The sequence below is a fragment of the Rhinopithecus roxellana genome, chromosome 13 (genome assembly GCF_007565055.1).
Source record: "Rhinopithecus roxellana isolate Shanxi Qingling chromosome 13, ASM756505v1, whole genome shotgun sequence".
Lineage (NCBI taxonomy): Eukaryota > Metazoa > Chordata > Mammalia > Primates > Cercopithecidae > Rhinopithecus > Rhinopithecus roxellana.
In genome coordinates this window covers 18,288,126-18,315,454 of record NC_044561.1, presented here as the reverse complement: position 1 = coordinate 18,315,454, position 27,329 = coordinate 18,288,126, and the positions used below count along the sequence as shown (strand labels likewise).

General features: G+C 52.5%; 2 protein-coding genes across 5 annotated transcripts; one reads left to right on the top strand and one right to left on the bottom strand.

The window, feature by feature from the left end:
* Window positions 1–3,963: 3,963 nt before the first annotated feature.
* On the bottom strand, window positions 3,964–5,557 carry LOC115892944. Its single transcript, XM_030915822.1, is given in 2 exon segments — window positions 3,964–4,718; window positions 4,720–5,557. Coding segments are annotated over 2 exon segments (840 nt in total). The 5' UTR covers window positions 5,277–5,557; the 3' UTR covers window positions 3,964–4,435.
* A 54-nt stretch (window positions 5,558–5,611) lies between these two features.
* Window positions 5,612–26,673, top strand: PATZ1 (POZ/BTB and AT hook containing zinc finger 1). 4 transcript variants are annotated; one of them, XM_010360679.2, is made up of 5 exons: window positions 5,612–7,829; window positions 9,197–9,260; window positions 16,571–16,742; window positions 23,596–23,733; window positions 25,170–26,673. In XM_010360679.2, exons 1-5 carry the CDS (start codon window positions 6,559–6,561, stop codon window positions 25,586–25,588), a joined length of 2,064 nt encoding a protein of 687 aa, XP_010358981.1. In that variant the 5' UTR covers window positions 5,612–6,558; the 3' UTR covers window positions 25,589–26,673. The 4 variants fall into 4 exon arrangements, with proteins under 4 accessions (XP_010358981.1, XP_030771680.1, XP_010358979.1 ...); XM_030915820.1 differs by having other exon boundaries at window positions 5,613–7,829; window positions 23,661–23,733; XM_010360677.2 differs by lacking the exon at window positions 23,596–23,733 and having other exon boundaries at window positions 5,613–7,829.
* Window positions 26,674–27,329: the final 656 nt, after the last annotated feature.

Here is a 27,329-nt window from a genome sequence, read left to right as displayed (position 1 = left end):
CCTCCTGGGTTCAAGCGATTCTCCTGCCTCAGTCTCCTGAGTAGCTGGGATTACAGGTGTGTGCCACCACGCCCGGCTAATTTTTGTATTTTTAGTAAACACAGGGTTTCACCATGTTGGTCAGACTGGTCTCAAACTCCTGACCTTGTGATCCACCCACCTCAGCCTTCCAAAGTGCTGGGATTACAGGTGTGAGCCACTGCGCCCTATTATTATTATTATTATTTGTTGTTGTTTTTGAGATGGAGTCTTGCTCGTTGCCCAGGCTGGAGTGCAGCAGCATGATCTCAGGTCACTGCAACGTCTGCCTCCAGGGTTCAAGCGATTCTCCTGCCTCAGCCTCCTGAGTAGCTAGGATTATAGGCACATGCTACCACGCCCAGCTAATTTTTTTTTTTTTTTTTTGAGACGGAGTCTCGCTGTTGCCCAGGCTGGAGTGCAGTGGCCGGATCTCAGCTCACTGCAAGCTCCGCCTCCCGGGTTCACGCCATTCTCCTGCCTTAGCCTCCCGAGTAGCTGGGACTACAGGCGCCCGTCACCTCGCCCGGCTAGTTTTTTGTATTTTAGTAGAGACGGGGTTTCACCGTGTTAGCCAGGAAGGTCTCGATCTCCTGACCTCGTGATCCGCCCGTCTCGGCCTCCCAAAGTGCTGGGATTACAGGCTTGAGCCACCGCGCCCGGCCATCCAGCTAATTTTTTGTATTTTTAGTGGAGATGGGGTTTCATCATATTGGCCAGGATGGTCTCTGACCTCAGGTGATCCACCCGCCTCAGCCTCCCAAAGTGCAGGGATTATAGGTGTGAGCCACCTGGCCAAATTTGTTATTATTATTAATGCCCTGTCCCTGCCCTTGGGGAACTGCGAAACGTGTTGGGAAAAAGAATACTTTTTTGCCAGATGTGGTGGCTCAAGCACTTTGGGAGGCCGAGGTGGGTGGATCACTTGAGGTCAGGAGTTTGAGGCCAGCCTGACCAACATAGTGAAACCCTGTCTCTACTAAAAAATACAAAATTAGCTGGGCGTGGTGGTGTATGCCTGTAATCCCAGCTACTTGGGAGGCTGAGGCAGGAGAATCGCTTGAAACTGGGAGGCAGAGGTTGCAGTGAGCTGAGATTGGCCACTGCACTCCAGCCTGGGCAACAAGAGCAAAACTCCGTATCAAAAAACAAAAAACAAACAAACAAAATCTTTTTAATGACATATTTTTATAAAGCAGTGTGTAAAATAAGACCCAATAATTAAAAAACAAAACAACAACAACAACAACAACAACAAAACCCAGAAATATACATATGTAGAAAAAGACCAGAAGGAAATGTTGTCAGCACTTGACTCTTGGTGAAATTACAGATCTTTATTTAATTTTTCTTCTTTGTGCTTTTGTGTATTTCCTACATTTTCCACAATGCACATAGCACTTTTACAATCAGGGAAAAACAGTAACAAGAAAAAATGCAACGTAAATTCTGAGAGGAGCTATCACCTGCATTTGGGCTCTTGGGGGGATGGTCCAGGGGAAGTGGATTTAGCACAGCCTGGAAGATTGGGAGAATGTGAACTAGGGAGGGGAGCCAGGTGAAGCCTTTTTGTTCCTTGGTTTTTGTCTGTCTCCTCTAGACTACGGGTTCCTTGAGGGCAGGATCTGTGGTCTGGCTTGTTCACTGCTGTATCCCTAGCATCTTACAAAACAAAAGCCTGGTGCTTAGTAGGTAATCAATAAATACAAATCTAGTGAATGAATACATGACCTTGACAGCTCTGCTTAGCCTAGGAGACAAGGATGTTCTCAGTTCGCTGTCCAGCTGGTCTGCTGCCAAAACGGAGGTGCACGGTTTCCATGGCAACAGAAGAGGGCCCGACAGGCCAGCAGCAGGAGGCAGATGCAGGGATTGTGAGCTCTGCATGTTTTCAAGGTGTGGCCTAGAAATCGGGAACATGGCAGTAGGTTCTTTCAACAGATGTTGAGAGAAAAAAAGCTTCATAAATACGGCTCAGTTGTTCACCAGGCAGGTTTGTCAAGTCAATCAATGAAAAACTCAGGCAAGTAGTCGAGGTCTTTAAAGGTGACATGGGAGGCTCTCAGTGTTTGAAAGGCTAGGAACTCAGGAAAGTTTGGTTTTAGTCTAGACTGACTAAGGGTATGATCTTGGGCATACCTCTCTGGGCCTCATTCATAAAATAAGGTTTGACCGGCACTAAAATTATTTATAAAAAGACATGTGTGGTAGGAATGTAAAATGGTGCAGTCACTGTGGAAGACTCTGGTGGTTCCTCAGTAAGTCATACATAGAATTACCCAGCAATTCCACTCCTAGGTGTACACCCAAGAGAACTGAAGATAGGCACTCAAATACTTGCGCACAAATGTTCATAGTTGCACTATCCATAATAACTAAAAGGCCACGAATGGATGAATGGATAAAGGTAGTATATACATACAATGGTGTATCATTCAGCCAGTCATAAAAAGGAATGAAGTATTTATACATGCTACAACATGAATGAACCTTGAAAACATTACGTTAACTGAAAGAAGCCAGACCCAAAAGGTCACAGACAGTATTGCATAATTCCATCTAAATAAAATATCCAGGCCGGGCATGGTGGCTTATGTGTATTATCCCAGCACCTTGGGAGGCTGAGGTGGGCAAATCACCTGAGGTCAGGAGTTCAAGACTAGTCTGGCCAACATGGCGAAACCCTGTCGCTACTCAAAGTACAAAAATTAGCTGGGCATGGTGGCATGAGTCTGTAATCCCAGCTACCTGGGAGACTGAGGCAGGAGAATCGCTTGAACCCAGGAGGCAGAGGTTGTAACGAGCCAAGATTGCACCACTGCACTCCAGCCTGGGTGACAGAGACTTCGTCTCAAAAAAATAAAAAATAAATAAATAAATAAAATACCCAGAATAGGTAAATCCATCGAGACAGAATGCAGATTGGTGGTTGCCAGGGGATGGAGGGAGAAGGGAATGGAAAGTGACTTACTAACGTGTATGGAGTTTTCTTTTGGGATGATAAAAATGTTTTGCAACTCGACAGAGGTGCTGGTTGCACAACATTGTAAATGTACTAGGTGCTAGTCAATTACACACTTTAAAATTGTTAACTTTATGTCATGCGAATGTTACATAAAAAAAAAAGACATGTTCTGCAAGCATGCCTTTTCGCCTGAAGTTACATAATGGATTCCTGGGAGCCTGAGAGATGGGCAAGACTGAGAGTAATGGATGAAGTGGAGAGGTTACTCCCACCCCCACAATCACACTGCCAAGGCGACATTTGGATAAAAGCTCCCAGGTGGGATCAGAACGGCATCTGGACTGTCTCTGGCCACTTCCCCAAGGTGGGATCCTGGGCCACCCTGGCTCCTTGACCCTCAGGCTGCCTATCTGCAAAATAGGGCTGATGCACGTTCCCTGTTTTCCTCAGAGCACCATGGATGAGGGTCCTGAGAGCACCCTATGAACCCACCTTCACAGGGTGAACCCGCTGGATGGGGCCAGTCATGGCACCTTGTTTTCTAAGCACAGCAGGCAGAGAGTCAGTTCCTGGTTCAAGTGGAGCCATGGAAGGGTGACAGGTTTCAGAAGCCACTGGTGAGAAAGGGGTAGTTTTACCAGTTTGAATCCTGGCTCCATCACTATCTGTGTGGCCTTGGGCAGGTTACTCATCTTACCCAGTTCCAATGGTAGAACGGGAATATCTACACCTACTATGGAGAGACGATGTGTGTATACACTGGACACTCAGAGCAAACCCTTCTTTATCTCTCTCTTTTTTTTTTTTGAAGACAGTTTCACTCTTGTTGCCCAGGCTGGAGTGCAATGGCGCGATCTCGGCTCACCGCAACCTCCGCCTCCCGGGTTCAAGCGATTCTCCTGACTCAACCTTCCGAGTAGCTCGGATTATAGGCATGTGCCACCACGCCCGGCTAATTTTTTATTTTTAGTAGACACCGGGTTTCTCCATGTTGGTCAGACTGGTCTCGAACTCCCGACCTCAGGTGCTCCGCCCACCTCAGCCTCCCAAAGTGCTGGATTACAGGCGTGAGCCGCCGCGCCCGCACCCTTTCTCTTTTTGGATGTTCCCAGCAGCTCTCTCAAAAATAAAACGTGCCAGTTCCCAAAATCCGCCCAAGAAAGCTGTGGCTCAGAGAAGGAGTCACTAGCCCAAGGTGACACAGTGAGTCTGGGCTTAGGATACAGATCTCCTGGCTCCATGTCCAGGGAACTTTCTTCAAGCCTCTAAGCCTCATTCATTCTCTCCAACAGAGTTTGGCATATACTATGCCATAGAGCGGAGGTGTGCAAGACAGGTGCTGCTGTCCCCGTGTACAGGTTAAGAAACAGTTTAACTGAATCTCAGGGAGGCCAAGTGACTAAGCAACAGGACACAAAACCAAAAGGCAGAGGTCTCGATTTTGAACTCGGATCAAACGCCAGGGCAACCCCCGGAAGCCTCAGGGCGCGCGTGGCTGGGCGCGAGCTCGGCGCGTAGCGGTGGGAATCCCGAGCGGAGTTGGAAGCCGGGCCCGTTCATTTGCATGCTAATACCCAGAATGCTTTTCCCCCGCACACCGCTTCTCTTAATGGAAGCGCTCAGTTTGGAACCGTGGAAAGTTTGGAACACATACTTCGCTCCCTGTTTGCAACTGTGGGAACTTCCCGCCCGCACACGCGGCGCCTGCTGCCTGGGGCTCTGCGCCAGGCGGCCGCCAGCGCTTCCTGGGAAGGCAAGCCTTGGTGTACAACTCTAGCGCGGTAGCATCCCCGGGCGGGCCGGGGACAAAGCGCCGAGGCCTGGCGGCAGGGCCCATGACCAGAACACCCGGCGTCTCACACGGCTGCGGGCGCTGGGGATGCTCCCGGCTTGCAGAGGCCCGAGAGTGTCCCCGACTCCTCCGGCACCCCCACTTCCCCGAGAACTGCTGGGGCTTCCGGGGATCCCTGCCCCGTCCATCGCCCTCATATTGTCGCCTCCCGGAGCTGGTGACTTCACGCTCCCCGGGGACAAAGCTCGGCGTGCTGGGTTTGGGGGAGAAGCTGGACGCTGGCCTCATCTCCCCAGCTCTTCCGGGCGCGCAGCCCATCAGTTCGGTCCATGTACCGGGTGCAAAAGGAGCTCCGGAGGTTCGGCCTGTCTCCGGCCAGGACCCCGGGCCCTCTCTGGTGTTTGAAGCAGGGAGGCGGTCGCAGGCGACTTCTGGGGATTTCGCGCATGAAAGCGGGGCTCCGAAGGGTGGACGACGCCCGCTCGACCTGCGAGTGCGCATCGCAGGCTGGGGGGCCTGGATCCGCACCCCTCAGTTCCTGCCCCCCCACCCCTGCTAGCCGCCACTCTCAGCGGGCAGGGGAGGGGCAGTGGGAGCTGGTTTGCTGGCTCGGCGCTTCGTTTGCATTGGTCCGGGGGGGCTGAGACTGCAGCCCCCGGCCCCGCGGGCGGGGTGGGGAGGCGGGGGCCGGACGGGGGCTCAGGCTGCTCTAGCATTGGCGGATCTGGGGAATGGGGAGGGGGGGCAGGAAGCGGGGGGAGCAGAGCTGCGGGGGGGGGGGTGTATAAATAGGGAAGGGGGGACGTGCATCCTCGGCTTGGTGGTGGGGGGGGCGCTCGGCACAAAGAAAGTGTAAAGTTTGCAGCGCGGGGCGGCCCGGGCTAGGCATCCGGGCGCGCACGTGCAAGGCCGGGGGCGCCGGGGGCCCCCCACTCTGAGCTCGCCGTTTCTTTTTTTTCTGCAAGCGAGGGGGGGGGTGTTGTTGGTATCGCCCCCTCCTTCTCCTCCCCCCAGGGGTGAAAGTGCAAGAGGAAGTGCAGCCGCTGCCATCTTTCCTCCGCTCCGAACACACGGAGCCCGGGGCCGCAACGCCACCGCTCCGCCGCCGCCTTCTCCCAGCCCGGGGAAAGGCCTACTCTGCCGCCGCCGCCGCCCGCCCGCTCCAGCCGCCGCCGCCGCCACCGCCCTCCAGGCTCCGGGACCCAGCCCGCGCCACCGCCCCCGTGCGCGCCCCGCCGCCGCCGCCTTCGCCTTTTGTTTCCTCCGCTCCGGCGCCCCCGCCCCGGCTCGCGCTTTGCAGGGGACGCAGCGCGCGCCCCCAGCGGGCCCGGGAAAAGCCGCGGCGCGCGCGCGCGCTTGCGCGGCGGATCCCTCCTTCTCCTCCCCGCGTGCGCGTGCCCCTCTTGGCTGCGCGCCGGCGCCGCCTGGCGGGCGGGAGGGGAGGTGGCAGGCGCGTTTGCAGGAGGGGCGCACCTCTTCGCTCGCGCACCCCCCCGGAAGGTAGACCGGGAAGGGGAGGCGGGCGGGCGGAGAGGAGAGAGCGGCGCGCAGTCCAGCGAGGGCGGGGGTTGGCTATGTGGGGGGTGGTGGTGCACCCCGCAGTCTAGACAGTCCGATCCGGGCTGGGGGCGTGTACGCTCGGCGCACCTGCGAGACTACAGAGCTCCGGGCCGGCACGTGTGAGGAGTGTGGACACGTCTGCTGCAACCCGCTTCTCGCTGCCTAGGGGAAGGGACGGGGCGGGCAGGTGCGGCGGCCGGGCTAGTGGGAGGGGGCGGCGGCCATGGAGCGGGTGAACGACGCTTCCTGCGGCCCGTCTGGCTGCTACACATACCAGGTGAGCAGACACAGCACGGAGATGCTGCACAACCTGAACCAGCAGCGCAAAAACGGCGGGCGCTTCTGCGACGTGCTCCTGCGGGTAGGCGACGAGAGCTTTCCAGCGCACCGCGCCGTGCTGGCCGCCTGCAGCGAGTACTTTGAATCGGTGTTCAGCGCCCAGTTGGGCGATAGCGGAGCTGCGGACGGGGGTCCGGCTGATGTAGGTGGCGCGACGGCAGCCCCAGGCGGCGGGGCCGGGGGCAGCCGGGAGCTGGAGATGCACACTATCAGCTCCAAGGTATTTGGCGACATTCTGGACTTCGCCTACACTTCCCGCATCGTGGTGCGATTGGAGAGCTTTCCCGAACTCATGACGGCCGCCAAGTTCCTGCTGATGAGGTCGGTTATCGAGATCTGCCAGGAAGTCATCAAACAGTCCAACGTACAGATCCTGGTACCCCCTGCCCGCGCCGATATAATGCTCTTTCGCCCCCCTGGGACCTCGGACTTGGGCTTCCCTTTGGACATGACCAACGGGGCAGCCTTGGCAGCCAACAGCAATGGCATCGCGGGCAGCATGCAGCCAGAGGAGGAGGCAGCTCGGGCGGCTGGTGCAGCCATTGCAGGCCAAGCCTCCTTGCCTGTGTTACCTGGGGTGGACCGCTTGCCCATGGTGGCTGGACCCCTATCCCCACAACTGCTGACTTCCCCATTCCCCAATGTGGCATCCAGTGCCCCTCCCCTGACTGGCAAGCGAGGCCGGGGCCGCCCAAGGAAGGCCAACCTGCTGGACTCAATGTTTGGGTCCCCAGGGGGCCTAAGGGAGGCAGGCATCCTTCCATGCGGTCTGTGTGGGAAGGTGTTCACTGATGCCAACCGGCTCCGGCAGCATGAGGCCCAGCACGGTGTCACCAGCCTCCAGCTGGGCTACATCGACCTTCCTCCTCCGAGGCTGGGTGAGAATGGGCTACCCATCTCTGAAGACCCCGACGGCCCCCGAAAGAGGAGCCGGACCAGGAAACAGGTGGCTTGTGAGATCTGCGGCAAGATCTTCCGTGATGTGTATCATCTCAACCGGCACAAGCTGTCCCACTCTGGGGAGAAGCCCTATTCCTGCCCTGTGTGTGGGCTGCGGTTCAAGAGAAAAGACCGCATGTCCTACCATGTGCGGTCCCATGATGGGTCCGTGGGCAAGCCTTACATCTGCCAGAGCTGTGGGAAAGGCTTCTCCAGGTGAGGAAAGGCCCCCTCTTCCTCCCCTGCTCCGCTGCCACACGTATCTTAGTCCTGAAAAGGCCCCTGCCAAGATCTGGGGGGGTGGCATTTGTGGGGGTCACTTGACCTTATAGAGTCACGCCAGGTTTGGGAGAGTGTTTTAAGGGCCTTTGAGATGGTATGCCTGAGACCTGCTTCTGTTCCCTCAGGGAAGTTCTTTGACGCTAAGTGTGCCCTACTGTCTCTCCTCCTGGGGCGGGATTCCTCAGGCCAGAGCCACCGGACCTCACCATTCTTCTCTCTGGGCTCCCTTTGTGTTTCCGGCACCAGGCGTGGGGCCCCCTCTGGAGGCGGGAGACTGGGCTCCTCCAGCGACTTCCCCGCTTGAATGGCTGCCGAGGGAGGGACTGGAACAAGTGCATCTGGGACTCCCTACATTCCTGAGGCACCAGATTCCCCAACACAGAACACTGGCCTTGCTGATCAGTAGACTCCAGCTATGCCTCTCAGACCACCCTGGGATCATGGGACACAGAGCTGGGCACCCAGAGCTGCTGCTTAACACCAAAAGCTTTGATCTGCTCTGACTTTGTAGCTCTAGAACTTAACCCACAGAGCCCCTTTACGTTCTCAGGACAGAAAGGAATGGGGCAGGATCTTTATGTAGGTTTACTTTCTAGTTAGCCTGTTGGGGAACTGAGGACTTGTCTGGGAGCAGAGGGTGGTTTTGTTTTTCTCCTAAAAGGCTGGTTTTAACCTGGAGTGGAGGACCTTGTGTGTGTGAACACAGGGATGGAGAACTCCCTCAGAGGGCCCCAACCGGGAACCAGTCTTACCGGTCAGGCAGCCCCTGCCCACCTGCTCAGGCGGGCATCTGGCTTACCAGCCCAGCTGGGGACTTAAGGCTCCACTGTTGGCCTCTGGGGACTGAATTCCATCCGGGTGGCATTCATTGGCTGCCCGTGGCGGGAGAGGCTGGGGGAGGGGATTGCTGAGTTTCTAAGGGGCTTTAGTCTGGACAATGAATCACACATACCCCCTCCTCTGGAAAGGCTGCAGTGAGGCAGCTCTGTTTCATTCTACTGCCACCGCCTCTGGTCCTAGAAAACATTGAGTTTCTGGTGGGGGAAATTGAGGGGGTGGGGAGGTAAGATCAGAGACAAATGCCCACTTCCCTTCCCCCTCCAGAGAAAACCAGGGCAGAGAGGCCTGGGCCTGTGGAGCCAGAGCTGGGTGGTGACTTTGTCTTTGTCATGCTGGGGTGGAGGAGAGGGAGTCCTCTCCAGCAGTGTGTGTGTGTGTGTGTGTACACACGTATGTATGTGTGCCTGTGTGGTGGGGTCTGGCCAAGTTTCTGAAGTCCCTCTTGGTTCTCTCTTTTCCAGGCCTGATCACTTGAACGGACATATCAAGCAGGTGCACACTTCTGAACGGCCTCACAAGTGTCAGGTAGGGGCTGGGCCAGGGCAGAGATGGGCTGAAGGAGATGTTGCTGTTCTCACGGTCGCAGCCATGAACCAGCTGCTGCGTGTGCCGGGGGCCCGGCTGACTGCCCACCGCTTTGCACACCTCCCCTCTGTTCCTCCACCCTCCCTCTGCTCTCCTCCTTTGTTCTTCCCCCAGGCCCCCTTCCCCCACAGCTGATGTTCCTCCTTCCTGGTTGCTTAGTCCTGGTTCCCACCCCGTCTTTGCCTTCACTCTGTTGCTTGGCTTTCCTCTCCTGGTGTTTGCCGGCTCCTTGGATGGTGGAACGTATTGCACAGATGTTGTGTTGGGAGACCGGGCCCTGTGCTGGGCCTGGCTGTTGGTTTCCTGCAGTTTGTAGGGACTGCAGGTTTTTTTAAAAGGGCTCCTGGTGGTCCAGCCAACCACTCTTCCCCTTTTCTGACCTCAGTTAGAGCTCCTCCCGGGTCCCCTCAGCTTAGGGCACAAGGCAGTGGGAGAGGTAGGAGGTAGGGAATGGGTGGTCCTCTCTCCCACAGTGGCACCTGTTTAACCCATCCTGAGCCAGGGTTTCTGGAGGACTGGAGAGCAAAGTGGGCTCCTCTTCTTTGAGCTCTTTGCAAAGTAGCAAGTAGGGAAGGCTAAACCAGATAGATTCTCACCCTTGGTTTACCTGCTTGAACAATATCTGGGGTCCCTGCTGGTGCCCAGAAGATTGAGTTTCCTCTCCTGGACACTGAGCATTCTTGTCTGGATAGTGAACACACCTCTGTCTTTTCTTTGGTTATCTACCCTCTCCCATGCCAAGTTCCCACCAAGTGAGGGTGAGCCGTGATTGTGGGGTGTGCATTGCAGCCTCTGATAGGATAACCTGCTTCTCCTTATCCTGTTGGTGGCAAGGGGAGAGGGTTCAGGGAGACCAGCAGGGAGGGATGAATGCTGTAAGTAGGGCAGAGCCCCTGGGGGCCAGGCGTGGACGATGTTCACAGGTGCTGGGCTAGGCAGTTTCCTGGAGGATGGCCCAGGGCGGGCCTGTGGGGCTCTGTCTTTGCCTTGCTGCCTTCTCTCTCTCTCTGTTTCTCTCATCACAGAGCACATTCTGACTCAGGTAGTGTGCTGAGTAGCCCGGGCAGAGTAGGAGGAGCCCAGAGGGCAGTGGGGGCAAGCCCGGTGGCCTGGGGGGGTAACCTGCACTCTCTGCCCTTTTTCCAGGTGTGGGTTGGGAGCAGCAGCGGCCTGCCGCCCCTGGAACCTCTTCCTAGCGACCTGCCATCATGGGACTTTGCCCAGCCTGCTTTGTGGAGGTCGTCCCATTCGGTTCCTGACACCGCCTTTCCCCTTTCTCTAAAAAAATCATTCCCAGCCCTTGAAAACCTGGGCCCAGCACACTCCAGCAACGCTCTCTTCTGCCCAGCCCCGCCGGGATATCTGAGGCAGGGCTGGACCACCCCAGAGGGCAGCAGGGCCTTTACCCAGTGGCCTGTTGGCTAGCCTAGGCCTCCTTGGAGAGGGTTGACAGTGGAGGGGAACAGGAGTGGCAGTTGGCCTGAGACCCCTGCTTTTGGGAGAGACTAGCAGGGTGGTTCCTGCCCACCATGCCCAGCTCCTCCCTGGGTGACTTGTCCCATCTCAGAGCCCCTAAATGGGGGTAGTAAGGAGCACCTTTCTGGAACCCCCTATAACATCCAAGTTTCTTTCTGGGCTCTCTTGCCTTTTCCCCCCTTTCACAGATGGCACCCCTGGGCATCTGTCCTTGCCTAGGTGATTTTGGAGGTTGGTGCCTTCCTGGGAACTACCCACCAGCTTGTCTGCTTCCCCTCCCCTGGCATCACTTCCCGTAGGCCTGGGGTTCCTAGACTGGGGCCCGGCCACCCCTTTCCTCAATCCGGGAGTGAGTCGGCCTCCAGAGAAGACTGGCACAATTCCAACTAGAGTCAACCCATGCTGCCCTCTGCCCTTCCCACTCAGATCTAGATCCTGCTTTCATTTCTGGCTAGTGAAGCAGACTTTTGTGTTTTTGAGGTTTATTAGCAAGTCCGCTCAGGAACCAAACTAATGAGTAGCTTTGTATTGGGCCATCCCAGTATATGGCTTTGGGGGCTGAAAAAGCAGATGTAGACCCCCTCCCTCGGATCCCATTGGTGTGCCCTTTAGCACCCCGCAGACTGCAGGGTGAACAGGAGTGATGATAAAATTTTTCATTCTAACATTTGAGGCTTTGTGTGTTTTGTCCTTGGTCTGTGTCATAACACTGACATCACTGTCCCTTGGTGTACAAATGTGCTCCTGCCCTGCCCCTCCAACATACACTCTCACAGACCTGCTGGCCCCTCCTCCAGCCCCATAGCTACAACTCCCCTAACAGGAACCCAGCAGGTGAAGACATGCTGGCTCTCGTGCTCTGGGCTGGCCAGCCAGGTGTGCCTGGGCTTGGTTAAACAGCAGGGGCATCTGTTAGCATGGTGTGGGGCTGCTGAAAACATCAGAGGTGAAGAGACCGCTCTCTGGGAGTTCATTCCTTGGGTCCCCCACTGGCTAGGCACAGTCCCTATTGCTCATCCCCTCTTGATGCCAGAGAGAATGAAAGAGGCCAGTTACAGAGACTAGTGCCATAGCTTAAGTAGAAAGGCCATCTGAATGTAGGGACAGGAAGCCTCAGGCTTGACAGTGGCATGTCTCCTTGGGGCTTGGCCTGAGTGTTCTTAACTGGCCCAGATGCCCCAAGTACTGCTGGATTTATGAGCTTAGTGGGCTGGGACATTTCCCCCACATGGAGTTCAACCTGAAGCTGAGAGGCTGGAGCAGCTCATACCTCCCTAGCTTCCACAGGCTCCACTTCTTGGGGGCTAGTTAGAGAAGGAATGCGTTGAGTTGGGCATATGCTTGAGAAGAAGGGGGCCAAAGAGCCCAGGGAGCTGAACCTTCATGCATTGCCCTTAGAGTTTTCCAGTGCTGTGGGAGAAGGCTGCTCGAGACTACCCCTGAGGCTGCCTGAGTTCAAGGGCCACCAAGGGTACGGGTGTGCACTAGTGCCCTTGGTACCATTTGGGCCCCATTCCCAAGCTGCTCAATCCCTAGGAAGAAAAGCTTCAGGAAGTCTGGGAAGGGAGCAGGACTGGGGCTCAGTGTTGAGTGGTGATGACCAACACTCAGGGTGCCTGGGCCAGGACCTGGCAGGCATGGCCCTTAACTACAGCAGGCTGTTTTAAGCACAGGGCTGTGGGCCAGGCAGCTCTTCTGAGTGCCACAGGCAGTCACAGCATTCTGCCTCTGGCTCGCTCTCTTCCCATCAGCGTTCCTCTGTCTTCTCCCTGTCTCTAGGACAAAGAATGCTCTTCTCCTGACACCCCAGCATGGAAGTTCTGGATGTTCCCTTTGAGATCTGTCTCCCTCCGCCCCTTCTCTCCTGGGTTGTGTGACCAGGCTCTTTCATGTTCTGTGTTGTCTGAACTTCTGCTGTGCCTAGACTTTGGACTTTCACAGGCTCCCCAGAAAACCTGGGGACTGCAGCCACAGAGGGTCAATCCTGGCACAGAGAAGCCAACAATCTCTTCAGCTTGGCTTTGAACACAGGGAAAGCTTTTGTCATGTTTGTGTTTTTTCCCCCAGCAGCAGATTTACATTCCTAATTCTGTTTGCTCAGGCGAAAGTTAGCTTTCATTCCTTGAGAGATAATCAATGGAGGACAGGGTGGGGGAAGCCAGCCCAGTCTGGGATTTTTAGCTAATCCCCAAATGGATAAGCGACTTGTGGATAATTGAAGTTTGGCTGTCCATCATCTTTAGGTAGCAAAGCATGACAAGCAAAGCCTTTAGAGGACAGATCTTAAAAAAAGGTTGGCAAGAGAACAAGGCATCTCTTTCCTATCCATCTTGTGGCTCCCTGTCCCAGGGACTGTGGAAAACAAAATCCTGAATGTGCTTTCAGCCCCTGAGTAGCTGGGACTACAGGCGCCCAACACCACGTCCGGCTAATTTTTTTGTATTTTTAGTAGAGATAGAGTTTCACCATATTGGCCAGGCTGGTCTCAACCTTCTGACCTTGTGATCCACCCGCCTCAGCCTCCCAAAGTGTTGGGATTACAGGCGTGAGCCACCGCACACGGCCTCAGCCCTGTTTTCTTACACCTGATCCATGTTGGTTCCTTTGAGTTCTGAGGCTTAGAACACACCCTCTCTCACTGTTGGAGGAGGTGGTCTTTGGGTCGCTGCCTGGCAAAGCTAACTCTTGTCCCCAAATAAACCAACAGGTGCACCTCTCTTTACTGGGGGTGTTTATGCAGCCCTTGCCGCAGTTTAGAGACTGCTGGGCTGTGTAGAGGTTCGGAGTTTTTTTCTCCTACTGTGGTCTGTCACTGGGTCATGAGGTCCCTGGCTGAGGTGGGGCCCACCTGTGGCCGTGAAAGCAAGCATCCATGGTGCTTTCTGACTTACCTACATGCTGGAATTTCCTTGCACAAATCTGTTTACCTTTCCCTTTTGGGAGTCCTGGCTGCCAAGTACTGTACATTGTGTTATAAAGTATGAGCACCTTTCACTCAGCAGAAGCTCCCTCTCCTGAATCTGGAGATGGTAAGAGCACAGGCTGTGGGACTGGTTCTTAGTTCAGCTGTCTCATCCTCTCAGGGCCTCCACTGGCCCAGCTGTAAACTGGGAGAGATCAGAATCCCCCGGGTTGGCCAGGAGGATTGGTGAAGTACTGGCCTGGGTGTGGTGGGGGTGGGTGTGCTAGACTTTCTTTAGTAGCTGAGTCTAGTGATTCACGCAAGTTCATCTTCTAAAGTTAGTTTCCTCATTTATGATATGAATACACTGAATATATAAAACTGATAAAAGCAGTATTTCATTGCTACAAATTCCGTTCAAATATATAATAGTTACTTAAAAAGATAATGACATAAGAGCTAGGTAGGCTGTGCTAACATACACAGATATTTGGGACTGGGATAGTAAACAGTGGTGTCTTCTACCTTGACGGCATTGCATGCATTTGTTTCTTGCTATGGTTGTATAGTAAGGAGATAGTTAGATGTCTGTATGTGGTGACAGTGTTCAGACACTTACCTTGAGCTCTCAGGTTCTCAGGATGTGCTTCTGTTAAAGAGAGATGGCAGAGGCAGTTCCGTTCTAGCACAAGGTAATGGGGTGGTCTTCAGTGGGTTACCATTTGATCCGTAACACATTTAAAGGTGAATGTTGCTTTCTCTTACAGTTCTAAAACAGTAAACACACACACAGAAAAAAGAAATGAGTCAAAATTGACTAGAACCCATTAAACACCTTCCTGGAACCAAAATACCTTGAAAGCCAACGGATTCAGCTCTTCTCAGGGCTTTCCCAATATTCTGTGCCCCCCACAGCTGGAATGCCTTTGCAAGCTCCAGCTGAGGAAGGGATGTTGTGAGGAGACTGATCACTGGTACTCAGTCAGGTCCTCAGGTACAGGAAATGCCTGTCAACCTGGTCCTCCTTCCAGGGTACTGGTTCTGACCTTCAGGGCCTGACTCATCCGACCCAGGGGCCTGGCTGTGAGTTGGTGCTCAGCTCACACCACAGCTTTCCAAAGCCACGCTCTCTTGGAGGGTAATCACACAGCTTGCCTCGGAGGGCTGCCATCAGGATGGGTTGCATGAGATAAGTGCCTCTAAAAGGCTGAGCACTGTGCCTGCCTGGCTCACAATCAATACAGGGTAGGGTAGTATCATCATCCTTGCACTTCCCCAGCTTAACGTTTCACAAATGCTCTTTTTTTTTTTAGACGGAGTCTCGCTCTGTCGCCCAGGGTGGCGTGCAGTGGTGCAATCTCGGCTCACTGCAAGCTCTGCCTCCCGGGTTTATGCCATTCTCCCATCTCAGCCTCCCGAGTAGCTGGGACTACAGACGCCCGCCACCATGCCTGGCTAGTTTTTCTGTATTTTTAGTAGGGACAGGGTTTCACTGTGTTAGCCAGGATGGTCTTGATCTCTTGACTTCGTGATCCGTCTGCCTCAGCCTCCCAAAGTGCTGGGATTACAGGTGTGAGCCACCGTGCCCAGCTTTTTTTTTTTTTTTTTTTTTTTTTTTTTTTTTTTTTTAAAGGGAGTCTTGCTTTGTTCCCCCTGCTGGAGTGCAGTGGTGGGGTCTCGGCTTACTGCAACCTCCGCTTCCCAGGTTCAAATGATTCTCCTGCCTCAGCCTCCCAAGTAGCTGGGATTATAGGAGTCTGCCACCACGCCCGGCTAATTTGTTGTATTTTTAGTAGAGATGGGGTTTCACCATGTTGGTCAGACTGGTCTTGAAGTCCTGACCTCAGGTGATCCACCTGCCTCGCGGCCTCTCAAAGTGCTGGGATTATTACAAGCATGAGCTATTGCGCCCGACCCACAGACACTTTTGAAGCCTCCGGCCCTTGTTCTGTCTGCTAATTCTCGCGTCATCAGAATTGCCACTATCATTTTATGGGCTGCTTTTTCTTTTTTTTTTGAGACGGAGTCTCGCTCTGTTACCCAGGCTGGAGTGCAGTGGCCAGATCTCAGCTCACTGGAAGCTCCGCCTCCCGGGTTTACACCATTCTCCTGCCTCAGCCTCCTGAGTAGCTGGGACTACAGGCACCCGTCACCTTGCCCGCCTAGTTTTTTGTATTTTTTAGTAGAGACGGGGTTTCACCATGTTAGCCAGGATGGTCTCGATCTCCTGACCTCGTGATCCGCCCGCCTCGGCCTCCCAAAGTGCTGGGATTACAGGCTTCAGCCACCGCACCCGGCCTGGGCTGCTTTTTCAATTCAAACTCATGAAAATTTACGAAGATTTATCTCTGCGCTTTGTCCTGTCTTTCCTTTCCATTTCCCTGGCCAAGACTAATGTCACTTTTGAATAAAATGAATAAATAGAATCTTTGTATAAAACAACTAGGGAAAACCCATGGATAGAGGCTGGTTTATATGCCAATAACTCATCTGTAAATTCATGTAGATGTAATTCTGTGCATTATAGCTAATGTACCTAAAGTCAGTTCTCAATGTCTAAGGAGCAAATGTGTAACTCTTCATTGTGTAGAGGGGTATAGAGCTTAGCTTGCCATGTCCTGGGCACATTTCCAGTAGTCATTTAGTTACTACCAGTGATTCCCACTCAAGTGTCCCGTAAGGAGGCACCATGGGAAATAAGAACAGCCTCTTGGCATTCTGGGTAGAGAGCCTGAGCCGAACTCTAAAGTTCTCTTTATAAAGGGAGGTCACGTGATGGCCAGAAATTGCCTTTGCTTCATGGTGCACTTGGTGGGGAGTCAGGTCTGGCGTGCTGGGTTTCACCTCATCCCATTTTCTTTTCTGCCTTCAGACCTGCAATGCTTCTTTTGCCACCCGAGACCGTCTGCGCTCCCACCTGGCCTGTCATGAAGACAAGGTGCCCTGCCAGGTGTGTGGGAAGTACTTGCGGGCAGCATACATGGCAGACCACCTGAAGAAGCACAGCGAGGGGCCCAGCAACTTCTGCAGTATCTGTAACCGAGGTAATGTGCCCACTGTTTCCTCACTTCCAGAGGATGGGCCTGAGCGTGTATGGGAGGCCTAGGGGTGTCTCGATCACCCTGGCCTCAGACTCCACTCTTTGCACAGCCCGCCCCCCCCCCACTTCCCACTGAATGATAAACACCTTCATCACCCAGCTAGCTGTTTGCTACCCCTTCCTTCCCAAGAAGCTTGTGGTGCTTAGAATGGGAAGTTCCAGGAGACCAGCAGGAGAACAGAAGGAGAGAGGTTCTTCCCAAGCTTGGGCCCATAACTCTCACCTGCTACTCAGGTGGCAGGATGGATGCATTTTGCAGACACCACTGAACCACTGAGGTTGGTGGGGGAGTTAGTAGGTCCCAAAGTGGGAGAAAAAGAGGTTGGTCCGGCTTGAGAGCTTTTGCTGGTTGATTCACTGGCATATGAAATTCAGCAGCTAGGGAAGAGGTTGAGTCGAGATAAAGAAGGAGCAGACACTTTGTAGCACAAGTGGTCAGAAGAGAGCCCAAATTCAGGTTTGTGGCCTTGATGAGAGAGGAAAGTATAAGGTGCTCTCAGCAGGGTAGCATGCTTGAGGACAAGGTGGGCCTAGGTAGTGTCTAACTCTGTGGCAGTGGTGTTGTGTTGGGTGAAGTCAAGCCCGTCCCCAAGGTTCTGCTGGGTCTAGTTGGCTGTTGGAAGTGCTAGATATTTGTGTTTTGCAAGCACAGCATCAGTGGAGGCTTGCGCTGTGTCTGTGCTAAAGGAGGTCGGAGCAGCTGTCTGTGAACTTGAGGATGCTTCTGCATGGTGTGCTTTGCTTTGGCCAGTGGGGAGCACTGGGATGTCCTTATCTCCTGGGGCATTCTTGCTTGTCCCAATGCTTCTGAAAGCCTGCTTAGTGGGTTGAGCACTGAACCAGGAGTCAAGAGACCCAGGGTTTAGTCCCAGCCTCTCACTAGGTGGCCTCAAGTTCTCCCATTCCCTCTCTAAGCTTGAGTTTCTTCATCTCTCAAATGGGGTTAAGAATAGCCCCCTTTCCCACCTCTCAGGGTTATCATGAGGATCCCAAGAGACAAGGTAGGTGAAAGGAGCTGCACACTTGGGAGACTCTATCCTTGCACTTTGTAACAATGTTGGGAAAGACATGCTTGTTGACACTCTGGGTTGAACCAGGCACAACACTCCTGCAGGCCTTGGCAGAATCATTGGGTGCCTGTGCTGTGTTCATGTGCCCTGAGGTTCACAGTGGAAGGAGACTGCTGAGTAGCTGGGTGTTCTTGGTGTCCTGGAACTGGATCCCTCCTTGCAGCTTCACACCTGGGGTTTGTACCACCAGGACACCTGCTGTGAAAGCAGAGAAGTAGTAGTGAAGATCTCTTAAGCTGTCTGTTCTGTTTTCTGACATGTCAGTAGAGCCCATTTCTGACAGGAGCTTCCTCCAGGTTGCAAGTGTTGGGCTTAACCTTCCTCCAGGTTGCAGGGAGAATTATCGGGCTGTGGCTGACCATCTTGACTGCGGCTGCCCCAGCTCCAGAAATAATATTATTTCTTGTCTTGCTTCATCCTAACCTGGCTTCTTGACAGCTCCCCCAGATAACTCAAAACCTGCTATAACATGCTATCAGCAGGCATTTTGTCAAGTTTTCAATGTGGAAGTTCCCAGTGCAAGAACTGGGGTCAGAGACCAGAGGCTGAAAACTGTTGAGTGGAGAAGGGTGCTCATGATAAAACTCAGAAAGCCCAGAGCAGATGGTGGAGTAGGGCAGACACTGGACAGGAGACCCAGGGCCATAGCCCTTGGGAGCCCAGCTCAGGAGGAAAGAAAAGAAAAACTGAGAGCAACAGGGAAAGTGGGAAAGTTGGCCCAGTTAGGAGGCAGCTGATGTGGCAAAGCCAACAACTATTGTACATGAGGATTTCTTTTCCAAGGGCTGGTAAAGAGAACTTGGGCAACAGCCATAAGCTACATGACTGGAATGGAGAATCCAGAAGAGTAAGCCAGAGTCTACTTTTTCTCAGAAAAGCCAAGACTGGGTCTGGATCACAGGCCAAACATCTCTGGGTCCCAGAGCCAGAGTGGGAAGTCCGTTTCCTGCAACAAGACTAAAGAAGGTGCTGGTCCAACCCATGCTGGCTACTCAGAAGGAAGAGAAAACAATTGCAGTGTTTATCAGAAGAGAAGGAGCAGGATTCTACTCCTGGACTCATTCCTTGGGCAGAAATAGGAAGAGACAAAAAAAAAAAAAAAAAAAAAAAAAAAAAAGGAAGAGGATAAAGTTGTTTCTGAGCACCAAAAACATTGAGACATTGGAATCAAAATGCAGAGAGCTCTGTGTCTTCCTTTGCCCTCCTGCCACCAAGCCTATACCTACAGGAAGGTTGCACAAATAAATGAATGTTCTTATCTCTGCACACGTTCAAACAAAGGCTGAATGTCAGAACAGTTAAGATTGAATCAGGTGAACTTCCAGGTGCCCTCAGATCCTTCAGTCCCAACACTTCTTAAACAGTTGACTTAAGTATCTACCTATAGATCTGTCTTTTTCAGTTTTTGCCACAAAAACGACTCCTGGCTGTGAAGAATGGCAAAGAGGAAAGGCAGCCTGACTCCTGCGGCCTCACACGTGAGTCAGATGCAAGTTGATGAGACAGATGACTCTGGCTTTGTTATAGAGACATATCAGGATGTGTATGATACTATTTGTAGAGGAAGATCATTTGCAGTGGAGGGAGTATTATGGCTAGAAAAGCTTGTTCCCACATTTTTGAGTTGAGGAAATCAGTTGAGTTGAACAGTAGAAAAGGGAGAAGGCCCTGGCTGATCACCGTGATTTTCTTCCTTTAAAGTTTCTGTAGCAGGATCTTTGTATATATGCCTATGTGCTGGTATGGGGAAGAGGAATAGATTATCAGGAATCTGCCTTTGACAGAGACATTTGAATGCAAACATCAGTGCTTGAAAAGTAGAGGAAGCCTTCTCCCCAGTCAGAGGTAAGCACACAAGTGGATGGATGCAGAGAACCTGCCGTTCCCCCTGGACTCACATCAAGCTACGTAGGCCCACTCCAACACAGTGCAGTTGGGAATGGCCCCTTCAGGGTTTGGACAAGGAGAAAGCAGTCCCCAACCCCTGCATGGATGTGGAACCTGCCAAAGGATCAATTGCTTCTGGAGTGCCAAGTGCAGGCACACCAGGCAAGAAAACTCAACTGAGGAGCAGTGGCCTTTTGCTAATAAGACCATCATCTCTGGAGTGAAAGGGCCAGTGGCTTGCTGGTTGTAGTGACAGTCACATGTGTGCTCAGCATCTCCATTGCGTGGATGGCTGGATCAAGCTGCCTCTTTTGCTCTTGGTTAATCAGTGGTGAATGGGTGGGTAAGTTTAGAATTCCAGCTAAATATGTCTGGTTTCAAAGACGTATTCTGCTCAGAAGCTCAGCTTCTGTTTCATCCTAACACTTGGCTGCTGAGTTGCTCTGTGTTTAAATTCTAGGCTTTAAGTGGCAGCTGTGGATCCACTCCTACAACCCCGCCATGTGGTTTTGCTATAGATAGTACAGTCTGCAGCAGGGGTAAAGTCAAGAGGACTCAGCCATGTGTTTCTCAGACTGTTTTTCAGGAAAACTCAGCAAGACAGTTTCACTCTTGTTGCCCAGACTAGAGTGCAATGGTGCGATCTTGGCTCACCACAACCTCCGTCTCCCGGGTTCAAGCAGTTCTCCTTCCTCAGCCTCCCTAGTAGCTTGGATGACAGACATGTACCACCATGTCCGGCTAATTTTGTATTTTAGTAGAGACGGGGTTTGTCTCTATGTTGGTCAGGCTGGTCTGGAACTCCCGACCTCAGGTGATCTGCCCGCCTTGGCCTCCCAAAGTGCTGGGATTACAGGCATGAGCCACTGCGCCCAGCCAAACTCAGTAAGATTTTAGTGCGCATCTGCTGTGTTCTCTTGGTATAGTTCTCCCAGTAAGGAGTAAACGTAATTCCTGGTGCTCTCCTCCTCCTTTCTGTCCCCTTTTGATTGCAGCAGACCTGCTCTGGTTCATCACGGGGAGAGAGCTTCATGCTATTTTAAAGACCCCACAAGGGATTAAAAACCAAAGTAAAAAATTACCTTCTAAAGTGGTATCATCATATTATCAAAAAGTTCTGATATCTTGTACTGATTGGTGGGAGCCAGGGTCTCCTGGTTCTGCTTTGTTTTGGGGGACTCTACAGTACCACCCCCAGGGGCAGGGCTAACAGCCTCTTTTCCATTTCCCTTGTCTCCTCACGCCTGACTACAGCCTCCCTCTTAGGGATGTCTACATGGGACCCTCTTACACCAGTCTATACGCATGATCAGCCTCAGGCAGACACTTGGGTCATAGCACAGGACAACTTGCTCTACCAGGCAGGGCAGGACACCAGCATCTGGTCTAGACAGATCTTTGAAGTAGCTGTATTGGGAAAGGAAGGAAAATTGGCCCAATCCCACATTTCCCTTCAGAACCACTAACTGCTGCTGTCAGAGAAGAACTTGTTAAATAAAGTTTCCACAGGCCAGCCCTGTTTTTCCAGCAGCTTCCATTCTAACATACCATTATGGCAGAAAAATACCTGAGTATAAATGGTGATAATGAAACCTGTTGTAAAAGTCCACTGGATATTTCTAGGGCTCAGGGCTAAGACAGAGGAACCAATTAACCCATTTATGCTAGAGGTTACAAACTTTTTTGTGAAAAATCAGACTTTAGTGATGATCTTGAGCAGTAGGATATAAATAACTCCTACAGGGTTAGCGTTCCAATAATGGAACATGAGGCATAAGTGGGTTAAAGCATCTGTCCAGTAGCTAAGGGCCAAGTTCTGGTGGCACATGATCCTGGGGTTGGAGTCCAGGCTCTGCCACTTAGTAGCTGTACGTGTGACCAGATTACTTAACCTCACCAAGCCTCTTTTTTTTTTTTTTTTTTTTTTGAGACAGAGTCTCGCTCTGTTGCCCAGGCTGGAGTGTAGTGGGGTGATCTTGGCTCACTGCAAGCTCCAACTCCCGGGTTCACACCATTCTCCTGCCTCAGCTTCCTGGGTAGCTGGGACTACAGGCGCCCACCACCATGCCTGGCTAATTTTTTGTATTTTTAGTAGAGACGGGGTTTCACCGTGTTAGCCAGGATGGTCTCAATCTCCTGACCTCATGATCCACCCGCCTTGGCCTCCCAAAGTGCTGGAATTACAGGTGTGAGCCACCGCACCTGGCGATTTTTTTTTTTTTTTTTTGAGATGGAGTCTCGCTCTATTGCCCAGGCTGGAGTGCAGTAGCGTGATCTCGGCTCATTGCAAGCTCTGCCTCCCAGGTTCACGCCATTCTCCTGCCTCAGCCTCCCAAGTAGCTGGGACTACAGGCACCCGCCACCACGCCAGCTAGTTTTTTATATTTTTAGTAGAGACGGGGTTTCACCATGTTAGCCAGGATGGTCCTGATCTCCTGACCTTGTGATCCGCCCGCCTCGGCCTCCCTAACCTCACGAAGCCTCTTATTTCTTTATCTGTAAAATGGGTATAATAGTAATCTGTAGCACAAAAGGTGTTGGGCAAATTCTATAGAATAGTGCATACAGTGTGCTGGGCCCTGGTGTGCCATCAGCACTTACTAAAGGTGAACCTTTATTACAGTTCCAGCAGCATTCAAAATGCCATGCCAATTCAGACTTTTTTAAAACAAATCTCGTGCAGACATTACACAGTACTCTTCAGCCTCTGACCCTTTAGCAGTGGATCTCACTGTTATCCTGTGACTGTGTAATTTTGAAAGTGAATCGAAAAATAATGAGTCAACCAAATCTGAAGTGGATTAAAGTGACACTGTCAGGGTGCTGGCACCCTAAGTGGGCCTTATACTAAAAAGCTTCAGTTCCTGCTAAAAGCACCTTCTGATCCTTGACTACAGTGGGGTTCGATGGCATACCTCCTTCCTGTGAAACCCAAGTCAAATCCTTTTATCGGCCTGCCTGATTCTGTATCCTTGGACGCATGGCTACTGTGGAAGTTGGCCCAAGATCTACTTTTCCCAGCCTGAGATATCTTGTGGCTCAGACTGGCCGAAGCATCTGGAAGGTGGGCAGGAACAGTCCTAAGATGGCTGGATTGTCCTCTCCCAAAATAAAGACAGAGATCATCCCTGTTTCTTCTCCTGTATGTGAACCTGGTGGATGCTCCAGAATCGAACCAAAACACTACCATGAATAAGAGATGACTGCACTCCTCTGACACAACTTCCTATTTTGTTCTTCAAAAGATCTAAACAGTTACTAAATCCTGTTATGCTGAAGGTGGGGAAGTTAGAAAAATAGAACATCTCCTGACAGGTAGAAGATGGGATCCTTGGAGGCATTCCTTTGGGATTTCATTTTACCTCCATCTCGTTTGTTGTCCAGTTTCCTTTTACAAGGATTAAGCAGGCATCCTGCTGGCTAGAATCCTGTGACTTCCCTGGAGCCCCAAATTCTTGTCTAACCACATTTCTAGTCATGGTTCCTACAGGAGACATCCACTCAAACCACCTGTTACTGAGGCACCAAGCAACCCTAGAGGCAGTTGGCCTGTGGCCCTAGCAGGAGCAGGATCTCAGGCCATCCCACCAGGCGGCCAGCCTCGGCCCCTCACCACAGCCTTGCAGAGTGGGCTCTGCAGAGAAGCCGATTTGTGGACAGTGTCACCCTCCATCCTGAGCCATGTGGCTCATATGGTTGCAGCCATTTTTGAGCCAAGGAGGGGGCCCCTTCTAGGTGCAGCTGACCTGGGAATGCTAGCCAGAGCGGCCAGAGGAGTGGGGGAAGGAGAGAGGTATCTCTTGCTGGCCGTGGGATCTCATCTCCTTTTGTCTTGTTTAGGTTTCTCCTCTGCCTCCTACTTAAAGGTCCATGTTAAAACCCACCACGGTGTTCCCCTTCCCCAGGTCTCCAGGCACCAGGAGCCCATCCTGAATGGGGGAGCAGCGTTCCACTGCGCCAGGACCTATGGCAACAAAGGCAAGCGACCCCTTGCTCTGCACTTTGCTTCTCTGCGCAGACTGTGTTGTGGGGGCGCTGGGCTGGGCGTGGGGAGGCGGGAAGGCTGCCGACTTTCTGGCTGCCTTGAGGAGACTCAGAGATCTGAGTGGCAGTGGCCTCCAGGACAAAAGTCACAGTGGGTATCTCACTCCAGGGCAGTGAGGGAGGCTTTAGGGCACTGCCGAGATCCAGCCTCCGCCTCCTCTTCCCCAGCCCTTCTCCCTTCCTCCTGGCCAGCCCCCACTGTCTGGAGCCCTGCAGGGATGCCCCGGGCCCTGGGCAGAAGAGCCCTGCATGATGAGCCACTATGGGCCTGTCACTGCCTGCTGCCCTTTAGGATGGTGTGGAGCTGCGGCTGAATGCTTTCTCCTCTTTTGACCCAGTGGGGTGGTTGATTACTGTGAGTGGCCGTTTCTGGAGAGCCTCTGGCTATGGTTGTGAGATGCATGGCAATAATGAGCTATCTGACTCCTCTGACTTGGGAGTTGGTTTGCAGAGAGCTCCCCAGGCCCACCTTCACTTGTTGATTCAGGTTGTTTTGTTGTATGTCACGTTGTTGTTGCCTTGGGGATGAGGCCAGGGGCTTGGCAGATGGTAGAAATAGCAGAGATGGCATGCTCCATGCTCCCATCACAGACCTCCCTTCCCGGCATGTCGCTCTGGACCCAGGCAGGAAGCTGCTGATTGGTGGAGGACTCCAGTGTGGGCCGGGCAAGGCAGAGCAGCCAGGGTTGTCTCTTGGCCCAGCTTATCTGGGGCCTGGGGTGGGGACACCCAGCCGACTGAGTAGTACAGAGTTGCTTTCAATCTCTGTCCTTTGGCTGCTTGGCCCTGGAAGGGTTTTGGCAGAAGGAAGGTGGTAAGAACAGGGCTCATGTTTGCAGCATTAGGAAAAGGATTGGCTTTTGTCTGAGCCATTGATGGGGTCTACCCAGGTTGAGGACCTGATGGCTCTGGTTCTGCCTGGCTTGCTACGGTGCAGCTGGTCTGGTGCAGGAGGTGAAGCCACTGTCACACTGGCTCGGCATCATCAGAATACCAATTTTACCCCCAGAGGCACCCAGAAGAGTGCCTAGGAGTTGGGGGTCTTTGAGTTGTTCTGGGCAGCAGTAGCAGAGTTGCCCTCTCTGTATCCCTTCCTTGAAGCAGGCTGAGATGACGGTGAGCAGTACACGTGCAGCTGCATGAAGAGTCCACAGCAAGGGAGGCTGGCAGCCCTAGGGCCCTGCCGTTTCACCCCTGTAGGCACTCCAGTCTCCCAGACTGACCAGCTGACCCTTCGTGGGTTCTGCCAGGACAGTGGCTGGCCAACAGCTGCCCTCCACAGGTCTGTGAGCTGGCCCCTCATGACCCCTCCAGGAGGGGGCATCTCAGAGCCTGGCCTCATCTCTCTCCTGTATTTTGTTTTTTTGTAGAAGGCCAGAAATGCTCACATCAGGATCCGATTGAGAGCTCTGACTCTTATGGTGACCTCTCAGATGCCAGCGACCTGAAGACGCCGGAGAAGCAGAGTGCCAATGGCTCTTTCTCCTGTGACATGGCAGTTCCCAAAAACAAAATGGAGTCTGATGGGGAGAAGAAGTACCCATGCCCTGAATGTGGGAGCTTCTTCCGCTCTAAGTCCTACTTGAACAAACACATCCAGAAGGTGCATGTCCGGGCTCTTGGGGGCCCCCTGGGGGACCTGGGCCCTGCCCTTGGCTCACCTTTCTCTCCTCAGCAGAACATGTCTCTTCTCGAGTCCTTTGGGTTTCAGATTGTTCAGTCGGCATTTGCGTCATCTTTAGTAGATCCTGAGGTTGACCAGCAGCCCATGGGGCCTGAAGGGAAATGAGGCAGCTGCTCTGTCCCCACGGCAACAGCCATTTGGGGACTGCTGGGAATGCTGTGAATGCGGAGGGAAGTGATGTTTGGGTTCTGTAGCTGAGAGATTTTTATTCATTTTTAACTGCCCCCCAACCCCACCCCAACTCCTTCTCCACCACCCATTCTCCCAGTGGTCTTTAGAAATAGATTTTCATCTGATATTCTACAGAAATATCAATGAGACTTGGTATGGGATAGGGGCAGAAAACACTACATAGGCCTCCAAGGCAAAACCAGTCCCAGTTTCTCTAATGGGAAGAAGCTGGAATTCCTGGTGCTCAATTCTTAGTGACCCCAATCCTATACCCAAATCTATGGTATTCTGGGACCTCAGTGATTTTGGTCCCCTCCCACTTCTCTAGTTCCTCATCTTCCCTTCCCATATCCTTCAAAAGAACCACACTAGGGTCTCCACCCACTTATACAATGCGGATGCCCAACTGTTTTTAAGGAAGCCAAAAGCATCCCATGGACCATGGGGTGAGTGTCCTCCAAGAGCCCCCCTGAGCTCTGCCCTCTGTCTGGAGGGCTCCAGACTCCTGAGCCCTGCTTGGAGGTGACCATTTTCACTGCTAGGACAAGCTCAGCTATTGAGGACACCCCCACCCCAAATTTCAGTTCTTATGTGATTTTAACCATTCAACATGCTGTTGGGTTTTAATTCTCTAATTATTATTATTATTGTTATTATTTTTTAGGACCAGTTGTAGTGAATTGCTACTGAAAGCTATCCCAGGTGATACAGAGCTCTTTGTAAACCGCAGTCACACATTAGGGTTAGTATTAAACTTTGTTTAGATGTACCATAATTAACTTGGCTAGTTGATTGTTTGAAGTCTATGGAAGAAATAGTTTTATGCAAAATTTTAAAAAATGCCAGTCTGGTCAGGGAAGTAGGGGGTTTCAATGCTGTTGGGAGCCAGGAAGGTGGGACAGCCAGCAGGTAGGGACATTGTGTACCTCAGTTGTGTCACATGTGAGCAAGCCCAGGTTGACCTTGTGATGTGAATTGATCTGATCAGACTGTATTAAAAATGTTAGTACATTACTCTATCTGCTCCCTCGAGTCCAGTTTTTCAGCTGTGGGGGTCTTTGGGACCCAGAGGTGGGCAGCACCTGGGGTGGGAGTGGGATCCCAGGAGACCCCTTTTCTACTTCATTGTACCAGTTCCACTGGGATTGACAGGTGGATGGTCCCACTGAAGACTTAGAATGCCAGAATTCACCCATTTGTTCAACAAATATCCATTGCTTGTCTTCACTGCTTGTGTGCCAGGCCTGGTTTCATGCTCTTGGGGTATGGTGGTGAACAAGACACCACTGTGAGGCTTAACGGGAGAGACAGACAACTTAAATATGAGTTCAGATAATGAGAAATACCAGGAGAAAAGCTGGGCAAGGTGAGGGGACAGTGACAGCAGGAGGGTGAGTAGGGTGGACCAGGGAGGTATGAAATGGGGTTGGGGCTCTGGGAGGGAAGACTTACAGAGGGGATCTGACATGGCCTACCCAGCTAGCACCTGAGGAGGGATGTGGGCAGGGACTCCTCATGGCCAAGGGGCTCTAAGAAGCTCAGCAACTTGTCTTCCCCACCATGTTATCTACCTGATGTGAAGTAAAAGGTTGGTGCACCGTTAATGGTGAATGTATGAAGAAAAGAGGGAAAGAACAACAAACAGGAGGCAAGAAGTAAGCACAATGGAGAATTA

Bases quoted from the DNA above. Each gene is read 5' to 3' on its own strand.
- PATZ1 (XM_010360679.2), top strand. From the start codon at position 6,559: ATGGAGCGGGTGAACGACGCTTCCTGCGGCCCGTCTGGCTGCTACACA. The intron at 7,830-9,196 runs GTGAGGAAAGGC...TCTCTTTTCCAG, and splicing joins TGTGGGAAAGGCTTCTCCAG to GCCTGATCACTTGAACGGAC. The intron at 9,261-16,570 runs GTAGGGGCTGGG...TTCTGCCTTCAG, and splicing joins AACGGCCTCACAAGTGTCAG to ACCTGCAATGCTTCTTTTGC.